At 33.6% G+C, this 20,774-nt stretch overlaps 1 protein-coding gene across 1 annotated transcript in view; it reads right to left on the bottom strand.

Annotated features, from left to right (window-relative positions):
- Positions 1-20,774, bottom strand: part of Plppr4 (phospholipid phosphatase related 4) — a 39,710-nt gene that overhangs the window by 8,180 nt on the left and 10,756 nt on the right. Inside the window, exons 2-4 of the mRNA XM_047557920.1 lie at positions 9,424-9,609; positions 3,262-3,391; positions 919-1,114 (exon numbers count right to left, since the gene is read on the bottom strand). Coding sequence (XP_047413876.1) covers positions 919-1,114; positions 3,262-3,391; positions 9,424-9,609 — 512 coding nt within the window. The remainder of the gene's footprint in view (positions 1-918; positions 1,115-3,261; positions 3,392-9,423; positions 9,610-20,774) is intronic.

Consider the following 20,774-nt stretch of genomic DNA (forward strand, 5'->3'; position numbering starts at 1 on the left):
AATTGAGAAAAATAAAATTCACATATATTAGTGTTACCCTAATTATTTGGTTCTCATTATTCAACATGGATGAGATAATATAATAGGACTGAGGGATCATTGAGGACAGGTCTTGATTATTGAACAGTCCATGACAACTTGAATGTATATCACAAAATATTGGGTTCCGATTCTTCAAGTTTACTTAACATATTTTTCATTCTTCAATAGATTTTTGAGAAGTCATTGAATGATAAGTCCAAATTTATTATAATCATTTGTTGCCCATATTTCTTTATAATTTCTTTCTTTTAAGTCTCTTAGGTACTTCCACTTGTCATAAAAGTTTATTTTTCCTTTATTGATTGAAAAAAAATTAAGCATTAATAGTTTCTTGTTTTCCTGTTCCTTATTTTCTGAAATGTAAGACCAGAAGCTATTTAGATTTTCTGTGTTTATTCAAAGAAAACAAATTCCAAACTCAACCAAAGTGAAAATTCATTATTCTTTGGACAAAAGATATGAGGTAGATATTTACTACCATATTTGTTTAGTGTTCTGCTTAAGCCAGTGTAGGACATATATTGATTATAAGCCATAACTAGCCATAAATATCCTAAAATAAACCAATTGTGGTAACCTAAAACCAAAATGAGTAACATTTTTCTTTTAGGTCATTCCAGTCATAAAGTGTGATTGGAATGCTGTGATATGAAGACTAGAAATGAGATTATAATGCCGAAATCTGGAGACTACCAGAGGGATTTGGAATGAACTACCAATGGATTTCTGTTATAGACACTGAAGAGATTGCTAAATTGGGGGGAAAACATAAAATCAAATCGTTATGACTGAAAAATCATGCTTAAGATGGAACCCCAAGCAATTACTGAATAATGAAAACATTGACATGCAATGTTCTTAATCTCTGTTTCTAACCTGCCACTGTTGATAACGGTAAGGTCAGATCCTGAGCAAATATCTTCCACAATGTAGGAATTTTCTTTGCAAGATACATTCAGAGAGGTATAGTTTGGCTTGCACACAGTCAGAAAGTAAGGTGCCTGATATCCTGTGGACAGTTGTATGATATCTGTAATGAGAGCTGTAGAGCATAGTCCAAAGACATGAACACCTATAAGCAAAATGAAAAAAAGCTGTTATCAAGTTGGCGGACAGTGCCAATAGTGTATCAGCTTCAATCGTGCTTACCGCACCTTAACATGGAGACCTCAAAATCTCTTGTCATCATCATTTTACCTAGGTTAATTTTGAGAAAATAGTAGAGAAAATTTCTAAATTTCTCAACAGATACAAAGGGCAAAATGAATATTTACAAGGTAGTAATTTAAGGCACTTTTGTCAGTTTTGTTAAATAGGGCCATTCCTTAACATTATCTACCATAGGTCACTTGTCAAATACCTGGAACACATTAAGGTGACCAACTGTGTGAATTGAGAGGGATTAAGTTGGAAGAATGAATTAAAAATATAGAAATAATTTAAAACTTGCTAGGCATTTTGTTTATGCTGCCAGGGCTTTCTTCTTGTGGTCCATAACTCTAGCCAACAGTTAACCAAACCCTACCAAATCCATTCTCATTTCCTGTAGTCATGATAGAAATGCTAATTAAACAGAGAAGAGGTTTGCAGGTTCTGTTATGGAAAAAACAATCATAGCCTAGGAACACAGCTGTGAGAGCCCCCCTGAGTGTTTGGAATCTGGGGATGATGTTCTTATATCTCCTACCAAAATTCTGTCTTTTTTGTCATCCTGATGCATGCTTGGACATGCAAACTCTTTGCCTTCTTGAGGTAGCTTGCTTGTCCTTGTCCTTGAGAGTCTTGCTCTGTGCTTAGGTACACATGACCTGGAAGTGACTCACTCCTTACAGATTCTCTTGATTCCCTGAATTCATTCTTACTTGATTGCCTGGATTCTGACTCATGAGTTACTCAGAAATCCTTATGGAAGGCATCTGGGTAATTCTTCACTAGCCACCTCCAGACCAAGAGCCCTGGCTTGCACATTACCCTGTTTTGTATTTTTCTTGCCTGTTTAATGTCATTGAACTAACACTCTTTCAATTCCTTCTCTGCCCACACACCTGGGATTCACAACACAGAAACTTTACTTCCACCATTTAATTCCTAGAAATATGCAAGGACTTGGTGAAGAGTCCAAATAAGACAGGAAAACTACTTATACCTTTGGAAAATGAAAATTCTTCAGGTATACAGAGGTGGGGGTTGTTGATAGCATTCCAGAGAAGGTAAATGCCCCTTTTTCCACAGCAGTTGGGTATGTTAGGGAAGTTTCTCTCTGAGATCAGCTATCTATCCTGGAGTTTTATTTCCTTGCCTTGGATCCTGCTAAGAACCTATTGTTTTCTTACCATCTCGATCTGATGCTTAGAGGAGCAGATGTTAGGAAATGGTTTAGATCAGATATTTCCTGTCATTAGCAGAAAAGATTGCATTTAATTATCTACTAGATATTAAATATAGTTACCTATTCCTTTGAGTTGAGATGTAATAAGTAAAATAACTTTTACTGACTTTCTTGGAGTGAATATAAAGCATTTAGGTTGGTGTGATATATTGTAGGTGGTTACTTAACTCTGTTATAAAAACAAAAAGAGGCTGATGACTCAAACTACATTCATATGGCCTTGTGCTAATTTAGAAGAGATGATAATTTAGAAATTGATTTGATTCCAGATGCTGCTTAACCAGGCCTATAGAGTTCCTACAGGTCTCATAGAAAAAACAAGAAGGAAAGTCAGAGATTACAACCCAGGAAAAATAGCCATGATGCAGTGTACTATGGTAACATTTTGACATTTCCACATGCAGTAACTTCTGGATGAACACACTCCAAGAAGTGGAATCACGGATGTGAGTAAACTTCTGAAGAGTTTTTTGCACTGGGCTGCTCACATTTTTTCTCCATTTAAAAAACAAACAAACAAAAAACAGAACTGAACACACATTCAGTGAAACTATTCTAAAGTAAATTCATGCTTCAACCTGAGGTAAGAAAAAAAAAAAATTACACTGAAACACATGGTATGTTAACTCTCCAAACAAGGACCATAAGTGTAAATAATAGATTGCAGATAGCCTAAGTTTTGGTGTTTTAAGTTTCTTGTATAATGTACAACACATCATGTACTTAAATTATACATCTAAATTATAGCTTTAGAGACTTAATATCTGTAATTAAATATAACATTTCTATTTGAAAAAGCATTTCCTTTCTTTGTGACTCCCCACACCCACCAACAAATCTGACAGCTCTTCTAAGAAAAGAGTTGAAGTTGCAGCCTCCGGCGTTAATGTTAGGTTCCAGGCCAACTCCATTCCTTCTTTTGGACAGGCAACAGTAGAGAATTCCTTCTCCTACCATAATCTGCAAAAACCAAAGGGCATTCAGGAAAGGAGAGTTGATATTTGTTATACAACAAGTACAGAAGAATTACATGTCATCTCAACACATCATTGGTTCAACAAAGCAAAGATGTAGTCTTCTTAAAAGCTTGAGCAGAATAAACCATTTCTCCTGGGTATCTGAGCAAATGATGAGAAGAAAGCAATCAGGGCACTGTGAGGAGATTTGGCTGGATCGTCTGTCCTCCTGTGCACTGCTCAGGGGTGTGAGAGCATCCTGGCATTTCAATGTGGCTGCTGCCATTTGGCTTTAACACTTTGCCCAACCATATCTTGGGATACCTACTCAATTAATCACAGGGTGGCTGATTCTGCCCTAACTCTTAGAGCCTTCACCTTTCATTCCTAAAATTGTGAAAAGAAGATGAATGGGGAGGGTAAAACAAGCACCAGAATTTGGAACCAGATTTTTTTAAAAAAAATTTTTTTAAGTTGTAGACATAGTACCTTTATTCACTTATTTATTTATTTATTTATTCATTTATTTATTTTTTTTTTATGTAGTACTGAGGTTCGAGTCCAGTGCCTCACACATGCTAGGCAAATCCTCTACCACTGAGTCATAACTGTAGCCCCAATCCAGGTTACTTTAGTAGCAGATTAAGTTAATAAACCAAATTGGACTTTAGCAGAAGGACCAGTCCATGAAAAGCCCATGTGAATGTGAAAAGGAACTATCTAGAGCATAACTCTCCCATAAAAATTTCTGCAAGATTTAAACTATGTTTTTTACTCTCTGATATGGTAACCACTACTCACATGTAGCTGTCTTGGAGATATGAAATGTAGCTACTGCAAAGGAGCTGAGTACTTAATTTTATTTCCTTGTATTATAATACATTTTTGAAAATGTAATGTATTTAAACTTGAAATAGCACAAATGGCTAGTGGTTATTTTATTAGAGAAAGGAGATTATAAGAGAATCTAGGTAAGCCCGTGGTATTTTCTAGGTATAAGTCATTGAGACAATGTGTTTACAAGGGAGAGAACCATATCATAGCATTAGGACCATCTTAAAGCAAGAAATGATGCACTTTGCTACAGAATTTTAGGACACAGGAGATCTGTGAAGGAACTCAATGTTACTTATCCATAATTTCTTTCAGGAGGTTTTTCGTGAACCCTTTTACTGTACCCTAAATTGAATTATATCTCCTTCTATGTGGCTCCCTTTACACCTGGTCCTTTTCTCTAGGACAGCTTTATTCAAGAGCACTTTAATTGTTCATTTGATTGTATCTCACTACACTACAACACTCAGAGGTAAGAATCATTTTAGTTACTTTTTATCCTTACTGCCTAGCATAGTGCCTGGCACTGCAAGATTTGTGTTTGTGACTTTGACCATGAGACTCAGTTTTGCTAACTACACCATACATTTGAGTTGTTATCTATTCTGCACAATTAAAACAAGATTTGAATTTATGAGTTATATTTATGCAAAAATTTCAAATAGTGTAAGAAATTGTGAAATTACGTAGATTAGTGTAAGTGTACGAAGCTGAAAGAAGTAGGGTTTCATGACATACCAACTATATCTCAGCTACAAGAGATCCTGTCATGTGATTTAAACCAAAGTCAGAGCTAGAACTATGGTTAGGAGTTAGATTTTCCAGGGGACCTTTCCCAGTTCTCATTACCAGTTATTTATTTTATGAAGTATTTAAAATTACAGTGCATGGTTTTTAAATGACACTATAATGGCAGTAAGCCTATGACCTTCTCTTTCAAATGTTCAAATTGCTATACTTAGCTCTGTATGTAATGTGCTGTATGTACCATTAAAAAGAATATTAGTTTGTAAAAAAAATCTTTTTAAAAATAATTATTTTAAAGGAACCCTGCCAATTTCATGCATATGATAATCATATAGTATGACAAACTCCTTTGAGGCCAATCAGTATGGACAAAATCAAAGACATTTATTTAAAATAATTAGCATTAAGTTAGCCATTTGTACTTCTTGACAAACACCATCCTGTAGCAGTGCCCAAATGTCTATGTAGATAGATGTGATGTCATTCACTGCTCACAGGGAGCAGTATCATGGTCATCTCAAACTTATCATTGCAAGAAAATTAACTACTTGAAAGGCACTGTTGTATGGTTAAAAGAGATTGATTTAATTTTCACTTCTTCCATAACAATTTTGTGAATAATTTTGTTTTTCTCTTTTCAATTATGTGTAATAATTTGCATGAATACTAAGTTACTGAAGAATTTATTGGTACAGTGCCATTGGGGAAATGTGTCTTATTATACAACACAACAGTCATTATCTCAAGTGACCTTGAGAATTCAGCAGTTTTATTTTAGTTGCTTGAATATGCTTTTACTTCTATGTCAAGAAGGCGGGTCAACGCTATTTGCCTTGATTATGAAATATGAAGAGAGGTTTCTGTCAGTATTTTGACATTACCCAATTGTCCCTCTCATTAAAGAACACATCAATTTTCTTTTCATACTTGTATTCATTTAACCTCAATCTATATGCCATTGCATGAATTTTCAAAATGATTCAATCTGGTTTAAAGAGAATTCTAGGGGTGAGGAGAAAGGCCCCAGGATTTCCAAAGGCCCCAGCTTACTTCCCCCTTTTGGATGGCATGCTGACATGTTGCATATGAAATCCGGATTTGGGCTTAACAATAATGTTATTTGTTGCTGTTGTCATTTGTAAACAGAAAGCAGTTTATGACAAGTATCATTTCACAACAGTGTGTTTTGCTCCGTACTCAAGCCTGAAAAGAAGCAACGTGTGTGTGTGTGTGTGTGTGTGTGTGTGTGTGTGTGTGTGAAACATCTTGAATGGGTTTTGGGCAGGTGTTCTGTAGTCACTCTCTTCCAAGGAGGATGTTGAGAGGAAATAATATGCTTTTTATTATTAGACTCCCACCCATGGAATAGCCCCATAAGGAAAACTCACAATCCAATATGTCTTTTTTGTGTGAAATAAAGCAAATCAACAAAAACATTGTAATGCTTGTCATAGTGTCTTCAATGTTTAGATTTCCAATGAATATATTTTAGGAGCCCCCACACATTTAATATACTATATGTTGGTTGTATGGTCTCCTGGATCTAAAGTTAGCCTCTAGGAACTATAATAAAATTATAATATAATTCACTTACAAAATTAGATGTATTTATCCTTTAACAATATGTAATAAAGTTGTATTTCATGAAGATTTGTGATAAATACAGACATTTTGTGTGTTTTTTTTTCCTTAGGAATAATCTCTAAGGATCTGAACAAAAATGAATGTTTGATGATCTCTCTAAAGTTAATGAACTTGAATGTTAAGAATGAAATTCTCCAACTTAAAGGCAATTTTGGAGAAATAAGAATATGAATTTCACAGACACCAAGGCATTTTAAATTTCATGTATGCCATCACAAAGGTAAGTAAGCTTTAAATACATCTCAAACCTTAAAAAAAAATTTTTTGAGCAGCAAACACTAGAAGTTTCATTCTTAATTGCCTACATCAAAATCAGTGGATCTTTTTTTCTGTTCATCTGAAGATACTTTTAAAGAATACTGCTTATGTGTTTATTTGTTTTGCTTTTTCTTCTTTTCATTTGAATGAGTGAACCAGTCTCTGCCTACCAGTCTTCTCTAAAAGTCATTTCGAAATGAAGGGTTCCCCTTGCCTCCCTACTTCCCCTGCAACTGCTTTTTGGAACAGTTTTATGCAGTCATAAAGATGAAAAGAAAATGGCATCCTTGACAGTCAGAGATTAGAATCTGTTATTTTCATTTTCAGGAACGGTGGGGGGAGTTAGAGTGGTAACATATGTGGGAAGATTAGAGAAAGAATTGATCCTAAAACAAGCTGATTACAGACATCTTAGAATCAACATAGAGAAAATATGTGTTTGGGGAAATGTCCTCAAAAATAGAGGGAAAATGAAATTGGAATTGAATCTAGAAGTAGGGTATGTTTGAAGTGAAAGGTGTGAAAAGGTGTTTGGTATCAGCAATATCAAAATTTGTCTCACCACCCAGTTGTTTACTCAAAACCTGTGAAATCAGTGTGACAGAAAAGAATCACTGACATCCTGCAGTACCTTATGGTTTTCAAGTTACATGGGGGACCATCGGGGCCCCAGGATGCAAATAGTTCCATAGTTTGCTTCCTTTCCTATTAAGAGGTGTCCAACAGCTATGGTGGTGCAACAGAGACTCCACAGGAGTTGGCACTGGCATCCCCAGGTCATGAGAGCCATGGCAGTTTCCCCTCTCATTTCTTAGGACTCCAGAAAGTAAGCTTTGATCCTGAGTCCCCTAGAAAGCATCCCTAAGCTGAATATTGAGATTTTGTTGAGGGGAGTTAGGGAGTTAACAGAAGCAGGGACATAGTGATGAGGTCAAGGTCATTGTCCCCAGGACATATAACAATGTCAGGAAAGGAACCAAGTTGAAATTAATGGTCCTGGCAGGGAGCATCACAATTAGATTTGCTTTCCAAGTGACTTGATAAGATACCCTGGTGAGCAACAACTTCAAGGTATGTAAAAGGCAAGTTATTTAAATGATTAAATATCAACAGAGCTTTTAGCATAGTCATGAATATTTGTGTAGTATTTTATGTATTTTATTTCCAATATACCAATTGTAATAAATTTGGGCACTACACCTCAATTAAGAGAAATGGTTTCTGTTGTGATAGATTTAAAGAGAATATTCTTTCTTGTCTGGTCAAATGACTAAATAATATGGATTTTTGTTGAAAGTTTTTAGAAACATGACAGAAAGATACTATTATTCTGAGCCACATCACCCTTTAAAATGTTTCTCTGAGAGTCTCAGCTACTTCCAAGGATATCATTAATTTAGTCCTAATCACTCTGGAGTCACTGTAGTTCAAATAACTTATTAATTTACAAAATGTTTTGAAGGCTTTTGAGTATGATACTAAAGTTCAGTGAAAAATTTTCAATTTTATCTTCTGAGAATATTTTATGTAACTTATTTATAGTGTAAATATCACATTATGATTATTTAATGTGGAGAAATTTTTTTAAACAAAGTCATAGCTATTTGAAAATATGGAGTTTAGAAGGTTTATGCAGTTTTCTAAAACTGCTGATGTATAGAAACTGAATAAGCCAATTCATTAAAATATCTTATGAAAATTCCATCTAAATACAACTTTAATAATTACTTCTCTGACATTCATGACTAAAGTGAAACAAGAGTTTCTACTAGTAGGAATGGATATTATTTACCCTTGAAACATGTTTTTGGTCCTTTAGAGAGTCTGGGGACAGAAGAGATGGTGAAAAAGGTCTCACAAACTTTATTTATTAAAGAATTTATAAAAAGTGTGTTATTCATGATATGTATTAACACATAAAAACAACTATGTTTTTAATTCATTTTCAGTAGATCCATATTTTTAATTGTAAATGCCTATTCTGAAACTAAAGTATCTTATTCCAAGTGTGCTCTCCAGGAATCTGAGTTTCATCTTCATTTGAGTAGTTGAAACTCAGTGCTCATAATCAATAAAAAGTGCTAATCTAATAAAAATGAAACTGGAAATGATATCAAAATGCACTTTTAAGAAAAAAAAATCTGTTGGTTATGTGATTTTTTCCCAATTTTCCAGACTTCAGTTAGCAAATAAACACATGAAAGGCACATTATTTAGAAGTGCCTCAGAAATGTCAATAATAGCTATTCAAGGAGAATTATCCACTTACGATTTTTTCATAATGATTTATGAAAACCTTAATTTATTTCAACAGTTAGTAAACATTAAATATCAACTAATGTTTACTACATATCCTAGATGTTTTCTACATACTTACATGCAGTTTATTAATGACGTGATGTTGACAAAATATATGAAAGACATGCTCTAACTGTTCTGAGATTTAGAGTTTACCTTTTATTTGTTTTAAACTCATTTATTACACAATGTGATCATTTTTTAGTTTTCTAGGGCTGATAAAGAGAATGATGAGGATGGGGGAACAATTCTTACCGTAATTGCAGGTCCAGCAAAAGCCAAGCTAAGCAACATGAGGAATGGAATTGCCTCTTGGGTTGGTTCAATATACGGCATGCTAAGACTCCGGTCATAGCAACTGAATCCAGAGTGCACAGGTTTGAAGACATCGGTGAGTTCAAGGAAATAGAGGCTAACCACAGATGATGCCAATATAGGCAACTGAGAATAAAGGACATAGAAGGTCAATTTACTCTTGCATACAAGACATACATAGAATCAGTACATCTTCAAGTAGGAAAGAGGTGGGTTTCTCTCCTTCTCTCATGACTCCTGTTTGGGACAGAGATAAATGATTCATGAGTTCTATGGTTTTCACCTTCAAAATATATCTCCAGTTCATCCACCTTTGCCACCAGCCTGCTATGAGCCTATGTTGTCTCTTACCTTCTAATTGGTGTTCCTTTGCCACTCTTTGTCTCCTACCCCACTCATCAATTTTCCACACAGCATCTCAAAGGGTCTTCTAAAAATATAGCAGCTTGTATCACTCCCTATCTCAACCACTCTAGTGATTCCCATTCTACTTGAATAAAATCCAAGTGCCATACCACGGAATGCAAGTTTCTACATGTTTTGACTCTTGCTTTCATTGTTTATTCTTCTTGTACTAGTTTCGCCACGTCCCAACTCCTTGCCCCATTATAATCAAACTAGTCTTCAGTCTTGTCTTATCACAGTCAAGTTCATTTATGCCCAGGTCATTTGCACTTGAAATTCCTACTTTCTTTCATGGTTTTTCCCTGACATTTTGCATAGCAGGCTTCTTTTCATTATTTAATGATATCATACCTCTCAATCTAGAGTAATCTTTGATCTAATCCTCTATCATCTTGTTTGATTTTTTCCTAACACTTATCATTAACTGAAACTTCCTTGCTAATTTAATATTTCACTTACTTTTTTTTCAGATTTCCTAATCTCTCACTAAAATAAATGCTACCCAAAATAAGAATTTACCAGTATTATTTGCTATTGAATTCCCAGTGCATAGAATTTTTCCTGGCACATGGTAGGCATTCAATATATCATTTAATAATTTAATGAAGCAATAAATACTTGTCGATAAACTATTAATTGAATGAAGTATAAGCCTTAATTTATTTTAATGATTATATTAGACTTAATAGAGTTAGCAAATAATAATACAGGTCACCCTGAAATAAGAATTTCAGATAGCAATGAATAATTTTTAGTATAATTATCTTTAAAATATTGCATGGGACAAACATACTAAAATTTATTCCTTGTTTATCTGAAAGCCTAATTTCACACACAATGTGCTTTCTAGAGTTTATTTAGAGTTTTGAAATTTTTCATTTAAGCCAAGCATTCTGCAGGTGCTAGCTATAATACAATGAACACAACATAGGCCTGGCCATTGAGGAGCATAGGTGTAGCAATAGACCTGCTCTCAGAAAATATTGTGAATGCTTTGCATAGCATCAGACCTTTCAGAATCTGAAAATTCAGACTTTCATAGTATTGACAAAAGTGTTTCATTTGAGGCTTTGTCACTTGCAGAAGAGAGAACATTTACTTAACCATATGGCAAAGTGTTTTACAAAAATAGTATTGAACATTCAGTATTTGTTTTGTAAAAAACAAATTACCAATATGGTATTATTCCTATTATTCCTATGAGATCTCTTAGTAATGAGGTGAACATTAGATTTGTTGAAAAAATTATCATGATTAATCTGACATTGGCTTTCAAATGGGTGATTCCCAGAGAACAAAAAGTATATCAAAACATGTCTATTTTGTGCTATTCATGATCATTTGACTTCTCCAAATATCTGATCATTTCTCCTCTCCTGAAATACATAGGAATTGCTGCTATTGGTATTAACCAATGAATCAGCATTTCATGGTACACATTCATGACTGAAATTTTCACTTAAATCCCCACAAATATATTTTAGTTTTAATTTAACAAATATTCCATATGGCACTTATTGCACATGAGGTAATTTTCATTTATTTGATTTATTAGTATATAGATAATTTGATTTAAAATTTTCTACTGTGAAGGAATATAGGTGCTATGATTTTCTTCATTTTGCAGGTGTTCAGTATCATCTGTAGTAAGGGGTAGAGGAGAATTTTGAACCCATGAATTCTAGTTCCAAATTCTCATGTCTTGACCACTATTTTATACCTCCTTTACAAAATAGGAATAGGTTTAAGATAATGAAACACAACTATCATCAATTAATGGGGGTACTATTTAGCTAAGCTTCTACTTAAGATTTTCTATTTGAAAACTTTAGTTAGAATATGTATCACTTACTATAAACAGGCATTATTTTAAATATGTGGTTTCTATAAATTAGGAAACATTTCCTTCATTAGTCTGAATATTAAATATTTCATTTTTAAACCAAATTCCATGATCCACATTTTCTCCTCTTTCCTTGATGACTTCTTGAGTCTTCTATATGTATTTTGCAAGTAGGAATAAGATTTGAAACTTTCAGTGCTTATCCAAATGATATTTAATCATTTCATTTTTAATGCACTTCCCCCAGTAAAGTGAATTAGATGCCTTTTGAAGAAAGGGGAACAAAATTTTATCAACATAACCAATCTGAAGAGAAAGTAAGTCTTCCTTAGTAGAGATATATTTGCCTTTGCACTTTATGGATAACTAATTTAGAACCTGCTTAACTGTGCCAAAGAGATAGCAAAGGAATGGAAATGCTTTCTACAGCAGGTGTGTGTATGTGTGGTCATACACATGTGTGCATGCATGTGTGTGCTTGCGATACATATGTGTATAAGTGGTAAAGAACACTTAGAATTTTATGACTGTAGCAGAACCAATGGAGTCATATAGCTTTCAAGGCACCATGAAGTTCTATCATTAGCTCTTTCACTTTCTATTACCAACATGACCTTGGAAACTTTTTCTTACATTTTAGTTTTCTTATCTATGAAATTGATAGTACCCACCACCACAGGACAGTTGAAAAGATGAAATGAGGTATTGAAACAAAATTAAACAACATCTGGAATAGAGTAGTTTACAGTAGTTTACCCTTATCTATGGGATTGCTTTTGTGCTTCGTTACCTGTGGCTTGAAAATATTAAGTGGAAATTATTCAAGAAATAAGCAATGCATAAGTTGTAAATAAGTTTTTATTACACTACCTTGTTATAATTGTTTTGTTTTATTATTAGTGTTGTTAATCTCTTAGTACGTAATTGAAAAATTAAACCTTATGTACCAGAAAAAACGTAGTATAGGTAAAATATGGTGTTTCAGGCATCCTTGGAAATTTGTGGGATGTGTCCCCCATGAATAAGGTTGGAATTACTGTAAAAAACTGTTTAAATATTAGTATTATTATCCTTGTTATAACTATTCAAACATAGTCATTATTAGTCACCTTTCTTTTAAGGTCTTGCTTGATAATCCCTTTTGGGACTAAAATTTTTTAACTCTAATTTTCTATCGCTTCTTTTCAGGAAAATTTTTATATATTGCTTTTTATTACAGTTATTTGCTATTAATTAGGTTTGACCTTTGCTCTGCTTCCCAAACTAAAATCTTCTTAAGGCAAGGGTCTAATCTTGCTTATTTCTGCACTGTCACTAATAATATATATCAGGGTGACTTCCAAATATATATAAATGCATGTAAAATTGGCACATATGGAAAAATAATTTCTAACCCTAACATTTGTTCATCTTAATCCTTCTAGACATTAGTCTTCTTAAAGTTGCAAATTTTCCTAGTTATACAATTTTCCTGTCCATATATTAATATCTTATATAGTTCTAAGGAACATGGTTCAAAACCTGCATTTGTTTTCAAAACAGAATGATTTTCTTCCCTTTGGGAATTTATTCCTCTGATTTTTTTTTTTTTGTCTCATATAAATTTGTTTTTAAGAAAGAGTTATTTAAGAAAAAATGTTTACAGTATTCAAAAAATACATAATTTTATTTAATTGTGTTTATATACTGTACTTTACTACCCAACCACAAGTTAATTGACAATGTTTATTTCTAATATGCTTATCATCAAGGGTATATTTCTTTATTTGGAATGCTTAACAACAGAAATCTCTTTTAAGTGTAAGAAATTTAACAAACAATTTGGCATACATGAGAATTAACATGCATATAATGAGATTACCTAGACTCGTTTTGATTGCACTAGAGATGAGATTTGGAACATGAGATGCAGAAAGATCTATGTAGGCAGGCATTAGGAATTGTATTCTTTAGTCATGATATAGCTAGGAAAAACATGTGAATTGAGTTATTTTTTCTGCAGTAATACAGAATAGGGAAATTACCTGAAGATTAGAAAAGTGATTTTCAAAATGAAAAGATAATATAATTATCATATGCTAAGAAATGTGAATGAAAATAATAGAGCAATTTTTTAAAAAGAAAATTAGAACCTTCAGAGGATAGAACAAACTAAAGAAAGGTATTTCAAAAATCACATTTGGTATTGATTTTTCTGGTGCCAGTTTTAAAAAGACTAGTCTATATTATGTATCCATTTTAGTGGAATATTTGTGGAATCTGCCATGTCATTTTATCTAGGTCAGGCATCCTACTTGGTTTCAGCATGGTGATAATCAGGGCAAGCTTTCAAGCTTTACTTCTCATTTGGAAGAGTTTCCTTTGCTCTCAGACTGGAGGAACACAAATCAGTTCCATTCTTTACCTTTTACATGGACATGGAGAATTCAGGGTCATAAAAGAGCCTCTTCAGCTGGTGGGTCCACAATCACAAAGGGCCAGTTAACAAAGGGCATTGACAACTCATTTACTTATTTATACTTTTCCACACATCTGTTGAAAGCCTACTGGTATGAGGCTTTGTTTAAGAGTCTGGCAATATGGTCATGATAAAAACAAAGTTCTCTTTCTCCTCTATACTTCCATTCTACTTGAGGAAGGCAGTTAAAAAAATTTAAAAAATAACATCAGGAAAAATATATTTTCTAAAGAAGAGGGCTGTGGTAATTCAGTGCCTGGATTCTTATTTTAGATCAAGGAAGACCTGACTTTTTAGGAACTGAAGCAAAGACTTTCTGAAGGCAAGAAAGAACTAACCATGTGTGAATCCAGTAGAACACACACACACACACACACACACACGCACACAAACAGAAGCAGTGGTTTAAAATGAAGTCAGACAGGTAGACTTGAGACTAGCTCTTGCAGAGACCAGAAGTCCAACGTAGGGACTAGAACTTTATTCAAATTAAGCTTGGAAACATTTTAAAGGGGTTAAGCAGGGGTATCATGGGACTTGAATCCCTTTTGTGAAGATTACTGTATTGAATCAAGGATAGAATATTGGAGTCTAAAAGTAGAAGCAGGGTGAAAATTTAGAAGACTCTTTAAAACTCAATAAATATTTATTGAATACCTAGTAAGCGCTAGGCACTCTTCCAAGTGTAAGACTAAAGCAGTAAACCAAGCCAGGGACACTCCTTGGGTACTTGGAGCTACATGTCAGTCAATTCATGGAAGATCCAGAAATCCAGGAAAGAGATGAGACAGCTTTTACTAGAGTTTAGAATGGGGGCTATAGGGAAATTTGCAGGTCTTGGATTTAGTTTTGAACATAGAAATGAAAGGACTTTATAAGGTGATCACTGAAGAAGAGTTAATAATAAAGGTTGATTTGAAGAATTTGGGATGTAAGCATTTGGACAAGCAGTGTCATTTCCTGGGATGGGGAAGCCTAAGAGAGGCCCAGGAAGGAGGAGTATATGGTTCTGTTTTGGAAATACTGCAATTGAGATACCTCTTGGTTATTTAAGCATAGTTTCCCAGAAGAGAGTAAAGCACCATTTTGAAGCCAAGCAGGTAGAAAGCTCAAGTCACAGGTACAGAATAATTTAAACAGCAGCATCCTCACTATTGAAGAACAACACTTGCACTAGAAATTTCAAAGTTAAATTAGTTTCATTTCAACATGAGTAATGTCACAAGAAGTCAAAGAATTTAATTATTCAAATTGTTCAAAGGAACATTTTCATATTAATAATGAATTTAAAATGGGAGTCCTGGAACCAATCTTGATAATATCTCAAAATCATAAAAAATGCAAAAATTTAAAAGTAATACAGGGTATTGGAATTCAAATCAGAAGAAATATTAGCAGATCAAAGCAATTCTATTAAGGACTGTGACCATGAAGAAAATTGTCACTGGTCAACATACTGAGATGAGGTGATTTTCCACCTCTTGCATTACAGTCTTTAGTGACATTCTGTACCTTTTTTATTTTTTTTTGCCTTGTAGCCAATTGTTTCCTTCAAATATTAGCAATAATGGTACTTAAAATATAGTATAAAGCTTTATGATTTATCAAATGATGTTTGACCTGATTGTAGAACACTCAGAATAGCTACAATGGATCTCAAAAACAGGTTATAAAAACACAGACATAATTTGGGTCTAGAAAGCTAAACTATTTTTCACACATTAAAAAGACATGTGTAGACACAAATTAAAAGGAATTCTTTTACACTGTTGCTAGAACTGTAAATTAGTACAACTATGGAAATTAGTATGGAATTTCCTCAAAAGACTAGGCATGGAACCACCATATGACCCAGCTATACAACTTCCAGGTATTCATCCTGAAGAATTAAAATCAATTTACTACAGTGATACATGCATACCATGTTTATAGCAGCACAATTCACAAAAGCCAAACTATGGAACCAACCTAGGTGCCCATCAATGGATGAATGGATAAAGAAAATGTGGTATACAGGCACAATGGAGTTTTATCCAGCCATAAAGAAAAATAAAATCGTGGCATTTGTGGAAAATGGATGGAATTAGAGACCATCATGTTAACTGAAATAAGTCATACTCAGAAGATTAAGGATCCTATGTTTTCTCTCACATGCAAAAGTTAGAGAGGAAAAGGGTAAACAAAGGTGGGGGTGGATCTCATAAAAATCAAAGGAAGATCAGTAGAGGAAAGGGACCAAGGTGTGGGAGTCAGGGAGAGAGGATGGAAATGCTAGAGAGTGATACTGGCCAAATTACATTTTTATACTGCAAGTGTGTATGGATATGTAACAACAATCCCATCAATAATGTATAGCTATAAATCACTAATAAAAAAATTGAGGAAAAAAATACAGAGCTATGGGATAGAGGGAAATTGATGCTAGTAGGAGAGAAAGAATGCAGTATCTTCCTTCATATATTTGCTGGTTTCTGAGATTTGAGCAAGTCACAGCCTTTTTTTGGCCTCATTTGTTAATAGCTAAATAAGGTGTTTCTTATATTGTCATCTAATTCTAAAATTCTCCACATGCCATGATATAAGAAATATTCTTCTCATTCCTTCACACTGTCACAGCCCTAAATAAAAGAATTAGGTTTTTTTTTTTTAATCTCTACTTTCTTCTCAATTTGTTTCAGCCTGTACAATATTTCCAGGCTAATTTTCTTAGAATTCACATCTGACCATGCATATAATCTCTTCTGCTAATAACAAAATAAAGCACAAAGATTTTAGAATGATACTTAAAACCTTTTATAATATGACCTCAATCAGCCATTCTTATTTCATTTTGCTGCATTTCTTTTTCTTATTTGTTTAATAGTTATACTTGACAGTAGAATGCACTTTGATACATCATATATAATGGAGTATAGTTTCTCTTTCTTCTGCTTATACATGATGTAGCATCACACCAGTCATATAGTTACATATCCCAACCCACATATATGACCTATATTCCCATTATACTTATACCTCAAAGAGACATGTTCTTGTTTTTGCTTTATGTTACATTGTTTTATACTTTTTTCTTAAAAATTCTTACTCTTTCATATTTTTTCTCCCTGAAATCTCTACTGTCCATTCACAATTGAGCACTCTATTTCATGTACTTCTTATGTACCTTTATTGAAGGATCTGTTAGTCTGGTTTTGATTGTAGTTATTTGTACATGACTAATTCTTGTCCTAAGATCAGGTATTTGAAAAAAAATTCACACAGTTCTTTGAATGATTTAGGTATCCATTAAATATTTACTGAACTTAATTGAAATAAATCAGGAAGTTACTATTAAAGAATCTAAAAACATGGGCAAATACAAATTCATAGCCTGTGTTAAAGACTTAGGTGTCAGATAACATGCTAAGTTGAATAGATTGCTGTGTTTGGTATACACTTTATAAAGTCTAAGTATCTATTAGACTTTCCAACTTACAGATGAGAAAACTGAAGCAGAGGTGGGTGACATAAAATGCACAACAGTCACAAAGTCAGTAAATGAGAGCACCAGTTTCCTGCCAGTTGCCTGAGTCCAAGAAACATGCTCCAAACAGTTTTGCTCATGGGTCTCGACCTACTTTCCCCCTTCACTGGTTTTGATTCCCGAGTGGTAAAGTGTTTCTTGTCAGGGATATGTGTAGTTTGAAGAAGAACCCTCTATTGCTCTTAATTCTTGAATACTCTTTTTAAAAAGACTTGTGCTACTCACTTCCTCCTTAGCAACCAAACAAAAATTGCTTTTTTCTGTTCAAATCTAAGATCTACCCTTTCTAGAACTCATTTCATGTTGACTTACTGAAAGGATAATTTAGGGAACATCTGCTCATATCTAAAAAAAAATGCTATTACTGATCTTTATTGACATATTTCCCCCTAATTATCTAACTTAGTTCTCACTTCATTGGGTATTTTAAGATAACTTATAAGATAAAGACCCTGCCCAAGATTCACTCAGCAGCATGTCTCACTCTTAAGTGACAAGGCTAGTAATTGAATTCTGGTCTGTTAAATTCTTGGAAGCATGTGCCCTATTACATCCCGCTGATGCTTTGTCACATGTCACCATCTGGCACTAGTCTACTGCTTTTCAGGAAAGGATAGCCCCAGGCTTCAGTGGAAATGCCAGCTTAAAGGACAGACGACAAGGGATGGCTATGTGTGCAAGGGGTTTAAGTGGCACTAAATGAAGGGTGTAGGCACCTTCAAATCACAGTCTTACTGATATGGTTTTCTGTGGTCTTGCAGGTTCTTCCTTATGCAGCTTCTCCAAAGTCATTCTTAGCTTTCATTTTTTGGGGAAGGCTTATATTTTAAGAGCCTTTAATGATATTTTGGATGTAGTCTTATTTTATCTTCATTTTTGCCTTTTCTAGCGAATGATTCCTAATGTAAAATACCAGCAACTGAAAACGCTTAAGGTTTTCCTGTCTTCAGTCCTTTCACCTTGTCTGATACACCAAAATATCCTGGAAATGCCTTGATCAGAGTAATCATCATTTTGAATGTCAGTTGCTCATTTACAATTCTTTCCTGTTCAAAAATGAGGTCTTTGAGAGCAGGGATGTGTTCTGATTCTCCTCTTTTTTCCTGACATATTGGATGACCTCAGTGTAGAATTAGTTAATATGTGAATGATTTGGACAGAGATGCCAAATGTTTAGACAGTTCTTGTAATAAGAGTTAGAAAAGCCTCATGTACTTCTAACACACACACACACACACACACACACGCACAAGTGCTTCCCGCTTTGAATTTCTGGAATGCTAATGATTTTGATAGTATTAAAGAATAAAAATAAACTTAAATTAGGTCTTTCAAATGGCAATGGTAATCAATAGAGAATGACTACTAGACTGAATATATATGCTAGCTCTAATGGGAAAAATCCATTCTTCTGCATCTTTGCATCTGAACATGAACTACAACTTTGCAGCTCTAAAAAAGACTAATTATAGTCACTCACTGATTTAACAATAAAGTCTAAAATAATGATAAGTGAATGTTTTATATTACCTGAGTATTGATCTACCACTAGGCTTGGAGTAATAGGTTTTGTAATCATCAGCCTGAACCCCAGGTACTGAAGATTTGTTCCTCTTACATAATTAGACACTAAAGTATGTGCACTGTCTTGGAAAGTATTTTGTTCTTTAAACCAAATTAGAGACTAAGACCTGAGGCTGGGGACCTGTATTTCAAGTGTTGAAAGTAATTGCTTTTAAATCCTTTATTCCAGCTGTAATTTCTCTTCCCATTTATAATATAGCTGACTTTTAAAAATACAGAACTAATAGTAATTTAATGTATTTTTCCAGGTAACTATTAAAGGACTTTACATATCCAAAGTCATACAATCTTTACCACACCTCTTTAATGAATATACTATTATTATTATTGCCACCTTACAGATGAAGACACAGAGAAACTATGTGACTTGTGGAAGACTATACAGCTTGTTAACTGGATTACAAACTCAAGGAACCTGGGTCCTGAGTTCAAACTGATAATTAATGTACTTATTGCATCTTCCTAGAAACTTCTGCCACTGACTTATGCCTTCCCCAAGACATTAATAAATAGCAAAAATAAATACAAAGACCATTTTGTCTTATATACTGTAAATGCCATCTTACAATTTCTTCTGAGTGATATTGTGCATGTATATTTTGATATTTTCAATAAAAGTAAGATTTTCACATACTCAAATTAAATATGGTCTATTTTATTCATATAGAGAAAACATACAGATGTGTACCTGAACAACCTTAGAAAGGAAACAAATAGTATCTTTGGGAACCTTCAAGTATTTCTCAATATCAAAAAAAATGGAAACTGGGAGGGAGAAATTGTAATAATAGCAGGTAAGTTAGATGTAATTAAAAATGATGTATTTGAGATACAAAATGAGAAAAAATTTCTGATTCTGAATTTTAAAGTTACATGTTACTTAAATATTGTGTTTTGAAATTATTTTTTCAATTGCTTACAATAATTAAGATTGATTTTATAATTAAACCATTTTACTTAAGCACTATAAAATTTATTTTCTGTTATGCAGCAATAAGCTATTTTATTTAACAAGTGTTTATTTAGTGTATATTATGTACCTGATAGATTTTTATTTGACCTATTAATTATCCAGATCAGAGATTTCTAATTTAAATGTGGTGATGAGAACCCAATAGGCTATCATGGGCTCTCCCTCCAGGTTTGTCTCATGCATACTTAGATGTATTACATGCCCACTTTCAAAATTAAACATTTCAAATGTTACTGAATGCCATATTTACTTAAATGTTACCTTTTAAAGAGAGTGGTGAACATAAAAGAGATAGTGAAGGTGGGCTGTTAATGTGGAACATTAATAACTTCTATTTTATTTTCCAGCACCATAAAACTGTGATTAAATTTACTAAGTAGGATTGGAATATGTGCCTCAGTATGAGATGCATCAAGAAATCAGGTGACCAATGTATTCAAATCAAATGTAATGTAACATGAGATGTAAGTATCTTTGACAATGAAACATTTTATTACTAAAGGCT

This window comes from Sciurus carolinensis, chromosome 1 (assembly GCF_902686445.1).
Source record: "Sciurus carolinensis chromosome 1, mSciCar1.2, whole genome shotgun sequence".
Classification (NCBI taxonomy): domain Eukaryota; kingdom Metazoa; phylum Chordata; class Mammalia; order Rodentia; family Sciuridae; genus Sciurus; species Sciurus carolinensis.